General features: G+C 52.2%; 1 protein-coding gene across 2 annotated transcripts in view; it reads left to right on the forward strand.

Annotated features, from left to right (window-relative positions):
• The window catches only part of LTBP2 (latent transforming growth factor beta binding protein 2), an 89,140-nt gene that overhangs the window by 36,289 nt on the left and 38,402 nt on the right, over window positions 1-14,449 (forward strand). For both annotated transcript variants that reach the window (XM_037031420.1, XM_037031421.1), the window contains exons 4-8: window positions 3,252-3,442; window positions 5,802-5,972; window positions 6,267-6,473; window positions 7,348-7,634; window positions 8,722-8,824. In XM_037031420.1, coding sequence (XP_036887315.1) covers window positions 3,252-3,442; window positions 5,802-5,972; window positions 6,267-6,473; window positions 7,348-7,634; window positions 8,722-8,824 — 959 coding nt within the window. The remainder of the gene's footprint in view (window positions 1-3,251; window positions 3,443-5,801; window positions 5,973-6,266; window positions 6,474-7,347; window positions 7,635-8,721; window positions 8,825-14,449) is intronic.

Genomic DNA, 14,449 nt, shown 5'->3' on the forward strand with positions numbered 1-14,449 from the left:
TGCACTGTGGTGTAGACAGACAGTGCCAAATTGCTGTCCATTAGGCCTGTGTCAATTTACATTCCTGCCAGCAACATCTGAGAGTGCCTGTTTTGGCACAATCTCATCAAATTAGTCAATTATTAATCTTTTGGATTTTTGTTAAGCTGATCAATGCCACAGTGCTACCTCAGACGCATTGGCACATCTCTTAGAACGGAAAAGATTGAGCATTATTTTCATGGGTTTCAGAAAAATTTACATATTTTTTGTGAACTGTTTATATTCCTTTCCTGATTTTTCCTTGTGGACTATTGTCTGTCGTTTGTCTTTTTAGAGCTCTTTACCTGTTATAGAAATTAGTCTTAGGGTTGTTTGGACAAATAAATGGTAGAATTTGTAAAACACGGGGCGCGAGGCACACTACTTGGTAGGCACCGAGTGGAGGTTGTCTTCCTTCTTCCCCTCTCCTCCGTTCCAGCTTCCCATTTTCTTACGTTACTTCTCTTACGTGGAAAGTCTTCCTCTCCGTTTTAGACTGTAAAAACCCTACCCTCTCTCAAACGAGTAGAAAGATTCAAATGTCAGAGTCTCTCTTCCACCCTCATTCCTGTGCCTCTGTCCGCCATCACAGCCCACCTTGGGTCCTCGCTGTTTATTCCCACACATTTGCCATGCGTTTCCCGAGCTTCGGTTTTCTGAGCTATTAATTGGAGTTGCTGGAGGAAATAGAGATTTATTTTTATTATGAAATGATGCATGTTTACTGTAAAAAAATTTACTGAAAAAAATCCACAAATATAGAAACATAGAAAGTTCAAAACAGTAGTCACAGGCGCAGGGGCGCTCTCATCCCCCCGGTGCGGCTGCTGCGGGCAGGTCCTTCCAGGCCTTTTCTATGACCGTATAAGTATTTATAGGGGGAGAGAGAGAGTTTTTCTTAGAACACGAAATTGGAAGTATACTATCCAGATTGTCCTGCAACTTGCTTTTTTTATTCCATAAATCATTGTGCGTAAGAGGATGAGTTTGAATTACCTGGCTCAGTGTCCGATAATGGGAGCTGTAACTGTTCTGCCACTTTGTAGGGCGTTTTTAAATGTCCTTTGGGCAGCAGAATACTTATCAAACAAAATGGTATCTGGAAGCCCATTTATAAATGAGGTAGGGTGGGGCTGCCGGGCGAGGGTAAAGGTGGGTGGGGTGGTGGGCACGGAGCCCCTTACCCATTTGTTTTCCCATCGCTGTTTGAAAACCCAAGAGTGTTGGGCAGGGTGTAGGGACATTACACTCAACTGAGTGGCATCATTACGGGGCTGTACTGTCCAGGCAAGCTGGTGGCCCCCCTGGTGTTCTTCAGCTGGCCCTTAAGGGTGTGAACTCAGGAATCTTGGGGACATTTGCATCCAGTTCCAGTGAGAGAAACAAGTGACAGCAACAATAACAAACAACAATGACAACAAACCACCAAAAAAAAAAGCTTTCGGGTTTCCATCTTGACCTAATTGGAGAACGCTTTGCCAGGGTCAAGTTTTCAAAAGTGCCGAGTGGTCTGGGCAGAACATGAGCGACTCCCTTCACCTCTCTGGGGGCTGGCAGTAAGCTGAGCCACGGCACCAGGCTGGTGCTGCCTGGAGGAGACTCCCACACACCCACCAGCTCGCCCACCTCTCTTCCTGGTTCTTTCTGGGAAGCCGTGAAAGGACTGTTTTCTGCTGCAGCTGGTTGCGCTGACCTTCTCCTAGGAATGAGGAGCAGGTGTCTGAGGTCTGAGCTCCCAGGGCTCCCAGGGCTCCCAGGGCTTCCAGAGTGGCTAACAGGGCCTCTCTCCCACTCCAGCCCCCGAACTCAGGAAGGAGGGGGAGGCACAGCTGAGTCCGACCAGACTGAGGGTTTGCTGTGGGTGGCACTGGGAGAAGGAGCGCTGTTGAAGCTCACATGAGCCAAGCCCTAGGCCACCAGCGCTGGGGAGAGCTTCAGGGTGCTGGGCTCTGACATCTCTCCCGGTCTGGGTTCTTCTGGGGGAGAATAAGAGGGAACCTGTTTGTGGCCTGGGCACCCAAGGCCAATAGAACTGAAGTAGGGATGGTGGAGGGAGTGGGATCCCAGGACCTGATCCCACTTGAGCGAGGAATCCAGTGGAAAGGCCAGTGGTGGGACCTACGGGGGGAGGGAGAACCGCCCAAGCCTAAGTAGATGCTTCTAGGTCAAGTTTATTGGGCACATTTAAACATTTGGATGCCATTCTTTTTGGAAAGCAATATACCACTGGGTACCTAGAGCTATAAATGTTTGTAATCTTTGATACGGTCATTCTAGGCCAGAGAATTAATCCTAAAATAATAATCTTTTCAAAATGTTTATTATTAGGATTTTTCAAAGATACTGATTAAAATAGAACAGTATAATGACTCCCTCTATACTGAAGGACTATTTTAACAGAAGGAAAAAACCCACATGAGTGAAAATATTGACAGTTAAAAAATTAAACCAGTCCAAATATGCAGCAGGAGAATGTCTAAATAAATTGTGATTCATCTTCAGATAGACTATTATGTAGCAATTAAGATGATAAATATGTAAATTATAGAATTGTATAAAGTGCAATGAAGAATAAGAATTTGAACTGTGACGACAGTAGTTTAAGAACTTGAGCAAAGGCTGAAAGGAAATATGCAAAATTATTTGTTCTGTTGGGCAGAGGGTGACGAATTCATCTTTTCTCCTTGAATATTATTTTTATATTATTTTCACAATAAATTAAATGAAAGGAATATTCTAGGCTCTTCCCCAAGCCAATCTATGACTGTGTCTGTGTTAGGCACCTGTGCCACAGGTAATGTGCGGGAATGGTCACATTAAGAAGTGGCAGAGGGTAGGCACAGGACTTGGTTTGGGGGCAGGGGCTGCTCCGTAAGAGTCTCATAGACTCAGAACGTTAGAGCCACATGGGACCGTCTAACACCTTCATTTTGCAGTCAGGGGTCCTGAGGCCCAGAGAGGCAAAGCGACTTGCCCAGAATACCCAGCCAAAGCCTGGCCGTGCCACAGAGCTAACACTCCCATGGAGCCAGCTCTTAGCTCAGTTCTCTGCTTCAGGGCACCTTTGTTTTCTCGGAATTAGCAAGAAAGCAGCCAAACAGAGAGCACACTCCTGGTGCAGACAGGGGTGGGCATCCCGAGCAAGGAGGGCACAGGGACGGCACAGGGACGGCACAGGGACGGCACCACTCCTTGATGAGTAAACCCTGGTGCCATGGTTGTCTCCACAGGACCCTGAGTGAGCGCAGCCAGACCCAGCCCTCCCAGCAGCGCGTGGGGCTGTCCCGGACCCTCCGACTTTACCCGGCCACCCCAGCCAATGGCCAGCTGACTTCCAATGCCCTGCCTGTGGGGCCAGGCCTTGAGCAGAGGGACAGCACCCAGCAGGCAGTGTATCTGGACCGCCCGTCATCCCCCTGGGGTAAGGATGCCCTGTCTCTGGGGATCTGGAAGAGCAGGGCATCTAAGCCTCTGACTCTCTTCTCCCTGCCTGGCTTCTCTCCTCCACTCTCACTGAAGGGCTGAGTTGTCACCTGTCCCTCATCATCTCAGCCAATCAACAAGCAATCATCCATCTGGTGCTTGCTTTGTGCCAGGCTCCAGGGGTCCCAAACCAGCGGGTCAGGACTTTGCCCCTTTGAGACTCTTAGACTTTGCTCCATTTCTGCCCCATTGGCCGCCCATCCTGCCTTCGCTTCCTTCAGGTTCAGCGTTCAGCAATAGTCCTTCCAACTCACCCTTCCTGAAAACCCCAACCTCCCTGGACCAAACCCACCAGTTGCATTCTTAGCACCTACGGCTGGGCCTCAGCGCCCCAGAGGAGAGAACTGGCACCCGTGGGTTCACGCCTCCACACACGCTTGGTTGTCCCTCCGCAACCCTCCTCCGTGTGCCTGGACACACTCTCTGCTTCTTCAGAGCAGCTGCTCAATGGCTCCCACTTTCCCACGTCGCATCCCTCGCGGACGAGCCTGCTACCCACAGAGAGCCCCTCCTTTCCTGCCCATCTGCACCACCATGACCACGCACTCCGACCCCTTACCTCAGCCTGTGCCCGAGCCCATTTGCTTCCTCTTTCTTTTCCATTTTAAAAATTGGGATAAAGCCCTGACTGGTGCGGCTCAGTTGGTCGGGCGTCATCCTGCCAAGGGAAAAGGTCACCAGTTTACAGGTTTGGTCCCCATTTGGGGCACATACAAGAGGCAACTGATCCATGTTTCTCTTTGACATCAGTGTTTCTCTCTCTTTCTCCCTCCCTTTCCCTCTCTAAAAATAAATAAATAAAATCTTTAAAATTGAGGTAAAATTCACATAATATAACACTACATTTTACAGTGCACACATCAGTGGTTTTCAGTATATTCACAATTTGACACAACTGCCACGCTTATCTAATTCCAGAACATGGTCATTACTCAAAACAAACAAACAAGCAAACAAATCTCATAGCCATTAAGGGGGCGCTCCCTCCCCCGGCCCTCGCCTCCCCAGCCCTGGGCCCCACTGATCTACTTTCCATCTCTACAAATTTGCACATCTTGGATGTTCTGTGTAAATGGGATCATGCAACATATGGCCCCTTGTGTCTGGCTCCTGCAGCTGGCACAGTGTTTTCAAGGTTCATCCGTGTGGTAGCCTGTGTAGGCACTTCACTCCTTGTCATGGTCGATGACCTCCCTCTTGTCGTCTTGAAAAGGCGGTATCCCTCTTCTTGTCTAAGGCATACACACCTCCTTTCTTGATTTCTCTGGAAAGCTAGATCATCCTAACCTGTCCTTGCCTCGTCCCCTCTGTCCTCCCCCGTCAACCTGTCCCTCTGTTAGCCCTTTCCTGGTGGCACATACCGTTCCTTACAGCTCTTTCTGTCACACACACACAGTTAGTTTTCCATCTTTCTCCGGCTTCCTCTCTCTCCCCTGCCATCCCAGTGAGGCTTCTTGAATGAGTGGTCCACATAGAATTTTCATGCTGTCCCTCCTCAACCCCTCTGCCCCCAGCTTCCCTGCCCGGGCTCCCCACACCACAGGAGCACCCCTGCTTTGAATTTCCAGCACCACCACCTTTAAGTGAAGTGACCTCAGCTCACGCTGCTGCAGTGACTTCCCCACCAGTCACCCTTCCTCCCCTCCACCTGCACACCCAGTGGGGAGGGCATTCGGGCCCCCCGCCCTCTGTTTCCTCTTCACTCTGTCAATGGAATTTTCTAGTGACTCCCCACGACCAACCAAATAAAGTACCAATCCTTGTTCTGGAAAGCAGCCCCCCAACCTGTCTCTAACCATTCTTTCAGGCTTTGTCTTCCCCCAGTTAGAAAACTCTGCACTCCGGCAGGTCTGAGCTACATTCTGTTCTCTGCCCTTCCGTTCAAAGCCCAGCTGTAGCGCTTGCAACCTGCCCTTCTCTGAGCCTGTTTCCTCGCCTGTACAGTGGGACTATTAGATTGGATATAGGAACATCGCCAGTACCCAGCCATTCTAACCTTCAAACATGGCAACTTCGAATGGTTCAACCTAAACTACTACTCAAGAGGGTGCAGAGTTAATGAGCCTAAAGCATGAGCCTGGCTGGCTGCACACTCGTGTCCCTCAGCAAATGCTGGTCTGTGAGCGTCTCAAATGTGTCACTCTGCCCCAACTGTGGGACCTTGTATCCAGTGGGTACTTAGCAAATGCCCTTGGAATGGATTCATCCCTGGTCCCATGGGCCTTTCTAACCGGCCCCTGGAGGTCACGCCCGTGCCTCTCAGCCCTGCCCCCTGGACCCAAGCCCTCTCTCTGCAGGGCTGAACCTCACGGAGAAAATCAAGAAGATCAAGATCGTCTTCACTCCTACCATCTGCAAGCAGACGTGTGTGCATGGGCACTGTGCCAACAGCTGTGAGCGTGGCGACACTACCACCTTGTACAGCCAGGGCGGTCACGGGCATGACCCCAAGTCTGGCTTCCGCATCTGTGAGTCCCTTCGGCCCTCAGACGACGGTTCCCGGCTGGCTCTGGCTCCCAGGCTATTGTGGGGTGGAGGAAAGGCATGAAAGGTCTTGTTTAAAAGGCAAGGGCTAGTTGTCATCCACCCTTCCTCACGCCCGGGCCTCCTGGAAAGTCCCTGCATTGTAGGCGATGCTGAGCTCCCCAGGCCGTGCAGATTTGGAGTCCTGCTCCCCCTTCTTCTCTGTGGTCACTCCCTGGCACCATGGTGGGTGCTGCTGAGTTGTTCCACGGCCAGTCACCTTGAGGTCAATGTTGTAGATTTCTGCCAGATCCCCTGCCTGAATGGAGGCCGCTGCATCGGCAGGGATGAGTGCTGGTGCCCCACCAACTCCACCGGGAAGTTCTGCCACTTGCCTACTCCAAAGCTGGACAGGGAGCTTGCAGAGAGGGGCTCCCACCACAAGGCTCCCCCCGAGGGCCCTTTGAGGCAGTCCACCTTCACATTGCCACTCTCCAACCAGCTGTGTGAGTACAAGGCTGGGGATGTGGGGCTGGGGGTGCCCTGGCTTACCTGGCAGGGTGGGTGCCCGCATTGTGGTGGCGGGGACAGCGAGCTGTCTCCAGGCCTGTCTTCACAGCCAGCCCTCCCTCCTCCTCACCCTCAGGGCTCAGTTCTGTTCCCTAAACTTCTCTTTGCCCTTCCATCGGAACTCAGCAATATATTTGCTCTTACCCCTACTGGGTGCTATACATGAGGTGAAAGAGCAGAAGGGCAGGGTCCGGCCTTCGAGGAGTCCACGACATTGGAAAGCAGAGGGAGGATGGGCAAGAAGGAGAAGAGCATCATAAAGCACTTCCCATTTCCCCTGCCTTCATTATTAGGTGCCAAATAAAAGGATATATATATATACACATATATACACACATTTTTCTGACCATATACATATGGTCAGGGAGTGCATGGAGAGTCCCCTGTGTTCAGGGAAGCTGCCTGGAGGAGGTGGGCTTTGGACAGACCTCAAACAACGGGTAGCCTTTGCTTAGCAAAGAGGAGTGGGAGGCATTCCTCGGCAGAGGGACTGGCCTGAGCTACGACGTGGAGGTGGGACCACGCAGCTGGGCTGGAGCTCAGGGACTATACAGGACAGCGGGGAAGGTGGAGGCAGGAAGGCAGTTTAGAAGCTGATAATGAAGGTCCTTCGCTGAAAGGGAAGGAGTAAGGGAGTGTGGCCTCATCCTGTCCTCACTGGGCAATGGTGCTGGGGTTTGAGTACAGTGCAGAAATGAAGGAGACTTTGGAGGTGACACACGGCCAGTGTGTTCACAGGGCTGGCCAGGCACTCTTCAGAGGGTGGGGCCCTGTTTCTCCAACCCTGACCCCTCCTGCCCCTGTGCCCAGCCTCTGTGAACCCCTCCTTGGTGAAGGTGCACATTCACCACCCGCCCGAGGCCTCCGTGCAGGTCCACCAGGTGGCTCGGGTGCGGGGTGGGGCCGAGGAAGCCCTGGAGGAGAACAGCGTGGAGACCAGACCCTCACCCCGGCTCCCTGCCAGCCCTGGCCACAGCCACCGGGACAGCAACAGCATCCCCACTCGGTCTGGAGAGGCCCCTCAGCCACTGCCCCGAGCGGCACCCAGGCCTCGGGGACTGCTGGGCCGGTGTTACCTGAGCGCTGTGAATGGCCAGGTGAGAAAGCAGCTCCTACCTCAACCCTGAAGCTTCCAGAATAGTGATTGTCCCACCCCCTACTCTGTCACTTGTCCTCTCTCTCCTCCTCCTTCTTATGGAATGTGAGTGCCTGCAGGGTCTCCCATTCCCCAGATGGAACAACTCAGGACATAAAATTGCCTGAGTGCAGAGAGGCTGAGCCTCCTCCTTGGGCTCAACTAGGAACCTGTCAGTGCACGCAGAAGACGGCCCAAGGGACTCCCCCTTGGAGGACCAGTGTCCTCGGGCCTGGTGAATCCTGGGCTTTCCTGGAGCCGAGTCTAGTCAACCCCGCCTCCCCTAGCGTGTCCCGCCCCCCACTGTGCACGGATGGTGGGGCTATTAGATCTGGAGCAAAAGATTTTGATATTCAGCTGAAATTGGAGTCACAGAGGTATGGAATTAGCAAATGCAGGTTAACCCCCAAAGCCTTGGGGGTACAATGATGGAAGCAGCCTTAGTCCATGACGGAAAACACTGTGAGCTTTCTGAGCCCAGGCCCCTAAGAATAGGGGCAAAGCCAGACCTAGGATGGTTTTTCTTGGGCTTTCAGTTTGGTGTTTCCAGAAATCCCTCTTGAGGTTAGGGACCTGGAGGAGGTGGGGCCAGGGGATAAGGACTCTACCCCAGACCCTCCCTGGCCTCTCAGCTTGTGGTGTCCCTGAGCCTGGGACATGCCACCCTGGGCCATGCCTACGGGGAAGGCTGGCACCTTGGGTGATCCTGGAGTTTGATAGAGGGAAACCCACCCTTCGGGACCCCCATCTGCGGACTGGGACAGAAAGGAGACAGTGTGCAGACCTGCACAGAGAAGATCTTACCTTGCCTGGGATGCTACAGATATAGATACACTCAAGTTCCCATCACTCAAGTTTAGGGTCTGGCTGAGGGGACTGCAGGTCTCTCTGCTTCCAGCCACTGACACTTCCCTACCCTCCCTTGGGTGGGGGTGTCCTCTGGTAAAGTGTCGGGGGAGGGAGCCCTCCTCTCAGGCTTTCCTGGGACATCTCCGTGCACAGCAGGGGAGGGCAGAAGGGGTGACACATGTCCATGGCCTTTTTTCTAGTGTGCCAACCCCCTGCTGGAGCTGACCACCCAAGAGGACTGCTGTGGCAGTGTGGGGGCCTTTTGGGGGGTGACCTTGTGTGCCCCATGCCCACCAAGACCAGGTGAGTGCTGGGTGCCAGGGTCCAGGCTTGTGTGGGAAGCTGCCCCAGGGCCTGGCCTCTGCTGCACCCCTCCATGCTCCTCCAGGGTCTCAGGGACCAGGCTGGTGCAACATGCTGATAAACCAGGCAGCCTTTCCAGATCTGCTTTGAGGGAGCCTCTGGCCAATGGCCCAATGTGCTCAGACCCTGTGCTGGGTATAGCCGGGCCTACCTGCTCCATCCTATTGCCTGGGAAAGGTTCCTCCGTCTTGCCAGTTGTTCTTGCTCGGATTTTGGGGATCTCATCCCATGCTGGGCCCTCTCCTACCCCTGTACACCCTTCCCTATATCCCCTGCCTGGGGACTAGGGGCTTGGAAGTTTTGAGTTGGTGACAGTGTTTCCCTCATTCTCTCCCCGGAGGGGCCCCCAGGCCTCCTCCTTGCTGCCTGTGTTTGCATCCAGTCTTTAAATCAGGATTGGGTGTCTGTCCCAGAATGTCTTCAGGCTTAAGAATGGAAAGTCCAGTTCTCTACCCTCTTTTGGACAGTGTGAGGAAACCCAACATGTATTTATTCATTTATTCATTCATGCACTCACTCAGCAAATACTCTCTGGGTGCCTCGTCTGTGCCAAGCACTGAGAATTCAAGAATGAGCAAGACGCTGCCCTCTCATAGGTGTTGACCTTGCAGTTGGAAGGCTGTGAAGAGCATGGCTTCCGCCTGCTCAGCCAGTCTCCCCCCTCCAGGCCTCACTGCTGGGCCCAGTCCTGCCGTGTATTTCCTTTGCCAGTCAGCAATCCACTCGGTGAGTCAGCTCTGGGGGGGGCCTGGACCGAAGCCCAAAGGTAGGAGGGGCAGAACTGTTCTCAGCTTCAGGGAGCAGTGACCACATTTTCCTAACTAAAAGTAAGTGTGGACGGTTTCACAGTGCAGTGTAATTTTTGGTGAAACAGCGAAGGGTTGGACTAAGCTCCCAGACTTGAACACCCAGCACATACCAGGTATCAGAACCAGCGATGCCCATGGCCTCTCTGCTCCGTCTCTGGTCTACAAAGTGCAGACAGTGATAGTATCAGCCTCGTAGGGCTGCTGTGGAGAGTAAGCGAAATGATGCATGTGCTTAGTGTTAGCGCTGTAAACGGTCGTTGTTGATAGCATCATTAGAAAGTACCTCTCCAAAAAGGGAAAAGGGAATGGACCACTGCCCCAGCAGAAGCGTGCCTCACGCTGCTCAGCATCTCCCCCTGCAGGCCAGAGATGGTTTTGGCACTTTTCTTTTTCCCTTGTTTTCCTTCCTCCTGCTGGTCCGGCTGACCCTTGAGGCTTCCAGATCCCACATTCCACTGTCAACAGCTATTTACACTGATGAAGCAAGTTTGAAGTGTCCCTAATGTGCATGCCCTGGACCAACAGTGGAGAATGAGGTTGGAATATTGCCTTCTGTGTCCAAACATACAGTCTGGTGGGGGTGGGGGATGCAAACAGGTGACCGGCATCGGGAAAACAGCGCTGGGGGGGGTGACTGTAGACAGCGGGAACAGACAGCAGAACAGGGAACCCTGATGGGTCCTGTAGCAACGTTGGGAAATTAGAAAAAGGCCCCCCTTTCATTTTCCCTAAACAGTCTTTTTTTCCCTAATCAGTCTTTAGAAATAAATATGCAAATCTAGGATGCCAATGGTCCCCTTAATGTGATCATTTCATGCAGTGTGCAACCTGTACATCTGTATACTGTGGACAGGAAATCCTAGCTCAAACTGGCGAATCAGGGAGAGCTTCTTAGAGGAGGTGACATTCAGGGTGAGACCTGAAGACTTAACCAAAGTAAGCCAGTCAAAGAGATGGGGAATTGTTTAACAAGCTAAGGAAATTGCATGTACAGGGGAGACCAAGAGAGCAAGCAACATTTTCTGGAGCACAGCACACCCAAGGCTGAGTCCTCACCCCCCACCTCCCTGTCCCAGGTGTCACCTCCCACCACCTCCCTCCCCATCCCCACTCCAACTGAGCCCAGCACACTCAGCAAGCTGGGCACCAGGGTGCAGACCCTGGAATGTCAGGCATTCCAGCACACCACAGAACACGATAGCAAAGACCAGCACAGCATGAACATTTAGAACACATTACGGTGCAGCTGGGCGTTGTACAGAGAAGGGACAAGAGCTGGGAGCCTTGTTTGTGTTGACGGGGAGCCAGGACACCTGGCTCCATGCCCACACCTAGGGCTCGGTGGGCGGTGTTTCTTTAAGGAGGCACGACAAGCAAGCTACTGTGCAAGAGTGAGAAAAAGAAAGGCTGGCTGCCATGGTGGGATTGGGAATGGTGGGCAAGTCTTCTGGGCTCTAGAACATTCTCAGCCCTGGTGGCTTGGCCTCTCTGAGCCTCTATTTCCCCAATAGAATAAAGCTTTTCCCCCTAGAGAAGAACTTCGTCATGCCCAGTGAAGCGGTCTAGCAAAACTGGGGACAAGGGGAGGAATACAGCCAGCAGCAAGGGAGCCATGTGACTTCACTGCTTCCCCTGCTTCACTTTTGGCTTCCAAGGCTCTGTGCCGACTGTCAAAAAAAGGTCCCTGCAGGATGCTGCTATTTCTGACATGGAAGAAGGAGTCTTGGAGTCTCATGTCAGTCTCCCTGACATGCCTTGGAGTCTCAGCTATGACACAAATTCCCCTTTCTTCTAGAAAAATTCCCTAGTGCCCTCTTTCTCAGGGAGATGGCCAAGCCAGTCTAGTTTAGCCCATGGTGCCCCCTTCTCTCTTTAATGAGTGACAGATGTGGCTGACCTTCCTGACCCCTTGGGAGTTATCAAAGGTCCCCACTCAGAACTTCCGAAGTCCCCCGGCCAGGGTCTGGAGAGAACCTGGCTTTCAAAAGCCACTCTGATTGAAGCCACATTTTCTGGGTTTTCATCTGAGAAAGACAGGCATCTGGGTCGACTGGAAAGTTGGCCGCTGCCCCATCTGTCTTGGCACTGGCTGTGTCAACCCCAAGGCCCCTTTGCTGGGGCCGGCAGGGCTGGCACACAGCTCGAGGCTCGCATTGGTGGGCTCCAGCTGTTTGCCACGAGGTTGTCTTTCCATCTGCCTGGCAGGGGATGAGTTCCCCTTGGAACCTGGACCCCTCCCTATATCTCCAGGGAGAGCTGACTTTTGCTCTGCCCCTTCGAAGAATTTTGCAGCTTTCCTTCTTAAAAACAATAATAGCCAGCCACCAGTTACTGAACTTTTACACTACGCTAGGCTCGCAGCTTACATGGTCTCATTTAGTTGTTGCGACCACCTACAAGCTAAGGCTCTTTATCCCCTTGGACAGATGCGGAAAATTAAGTACAGAGAAGGCTGAAGTCCAAGGTCACACAGTCAGGACAAGTGGAGCTAGAATTTAAACACCACAACATGCCATATTCTCAGCTGGCCAAGCTCCCCCTAATTATTCTGGGGAAGCCTGGGCATGCCTAAAGACAACAGAAATCGGGACCCTGAACCGTAATTTCACAGACAGGAGGATGCACACCAGGGCTGTATTTCCTGAGTTATATGTTCGTGAAGGACAATGTCCCTCAGGAAGACTGGGATTGTGCCTGGCCCTGGCCAGTGTGGCTCAGGTGGTCGGAGTATCATCCCATAGCTGAAGGGCTGTGGATTAGATCCCTGGTTGGAAAACATGTCTGGGTTTGGGGTTCAATCCCAGGTCCAGCATGTACGGGAGGTAACCAATCAATGCTTCTCTTTTGTATCAATGTTTCTCTTTCTCCTTTCCTCTCTCTCAAAGAGCAATGAAAAAAATGTCCTCAGGTGAGGATAAGGAACATTTTTGTTTAAAAAAAGGAAAGACCAGGATTGAGTAGACAGGCAGGGCAGCAGCCTGCAGCCCAGACGTGAGAGTTAACAGAGATGGACTGACATAGTCTCAGGGAGACGTGAGGAGGCCTGTTCTGCCCTGTGCAGGAGGGCAAAGCTGGTGCGGACGTTTCTGCTAAGCAGAGCTCAACTCAGAACTGAGTGTAAGGAACAGCTTATTAAAAACTGCAACTGGGACTTCTGGTCAAGATGGCGGAGCAGGTAAATGCTGTGCTTGCCTCCTCCCACGACCACTTCAAATTTACAACTAAATGGTAGAACAATCCCCCTGGAGAACCATCTGAAGACAGCTGAACAGAACTCCTGTAACTAAGGATATAAAGAAGCAGCCATGTCGAGACTGATTTTTTTTTAAAAAACTGCAACTTCCCAGCAATATAATGGGGTATGCCTTCCCCAATATAATGGGGAAGTTGTGAGCTCCCTGCCCCAGGGAGTGTGCCTACCTTGGTGGAAGGTTGGTAGAAGGAGTTGGGGGAAGGAAATTGATTTTTGAAGGTGAACAGTTTATGTATACATCTGAAAATTTATTTGAAATACTCAATGTAAAGAAAGCTCGGGATTGGCTTTGTTTCTTCAGGTCCCGCAAGGAGTGTGACAGACACAGGTGTGTGATGCCACCCTGGTGGAGGGTGGACAGGTGAGGGTGATTGGGGCATGAGGCCAGGCTGGAGGAGAGAAACATAAGGCAGGTCACAGCACTGACACCACTGTCATCACCATCACGGTTGTTCAGAGCACTTCAGAAGCGCCAGGCACCGTGCAAAGTGCTTCCTCATTGCACTGTATCCTAACAGTATCTCTAGTAGCTTCAGGTGTTACTACCTTTCTTTTACCAATGAGGACATTGGGCCCGGAAGCCCAGGCCTATGGGACTCCTGACCTCTGCTTCTCACTGCTCTCTCATCTGCCTCCTGTGCTGCTCCTGGTACCCTTGGCATTGGCCAAACTTGAGGACCCCAGTGTGGGGAACAGCTGTGCTGGGGTGGAGTTCTTCTCGGGGGCTCCACCGAGTGGACGAGACACCCAGTCTCCTGCCCTTAAACAAATGGAACCTTCAGAATTTCTGTTGTTGGATTGAAAAAAGCAGTGTGTCTTTGGCTTGGGGATATTCTGAGAGCTTCTTTCATGGGGCTCGAAGCATCCTGGGAATTACATCTGGACTTTGTTAGTGACCTCCCTGCACAATCGGGGCTGTCCCCGACATGTGGCACCTTGGGTCTGGAGAGAGGCGGGAAGGGACAGGGGCAGGGTGGCTGGGTGGCACCTGTCTGAACCGGGGTCTGGCTGGACTTCTCTCCACCACACTGTTTGTGGTGACTAAGGCGCCCACCTTGGTTCTAGTGCTCCCTGAGGAAGCAGTCAGAGCACATCTTTGGCTGGAATGTCTACGATATTGGGAGGACCGATTCGGATTTCACCAAGGAGGACAATCTGGAATAATGAACATTATGATAATTACCAACACGTGACAAGCATTATGCTCAGAGTTTTACATGCTTGTTCAGTGTTCACAGTAACCCTCCCAGGAAGGAATTGTCACCCCCATTTAATTGACGCAAGTGAGGCTCAGAGAGGTTAAGCAAGTTGCCCAAGTCTTTCAAGCCAATGAGGGGCTGCAGACCAGTTTGTTCTTCTTGAGATTGTGTGGAAGGAAGGAAGGAAGGAAGGAAGGAAGGAAGGAAGGAAGGAAGGGAGGGAGGAGGGGAGCCTTGGGGAGCACCCAGAGGCCGTGGCAGACACCGTGCTAGCCTCAGTCTGCTGCTGAGCTCCTCAGTCTAG

The sequence above is a fragment of the Sturnira hondurensis genome, unplaced genomic scaffold, assembly GCF_014824575.4.
Source record: "Sturnira hondurensis isolate 20B ecotype Veracruz unplaced genomic scaffold, ASM1482457v3 Scaffold0021143, whole genome shotgun sequence".
Lineage (NCBI taxonomy): Eukaryota > Metazoa > Chordata > Mammalia > Chiroptera > Phyllostomidae > Sturnira > Sturnira hondurensis.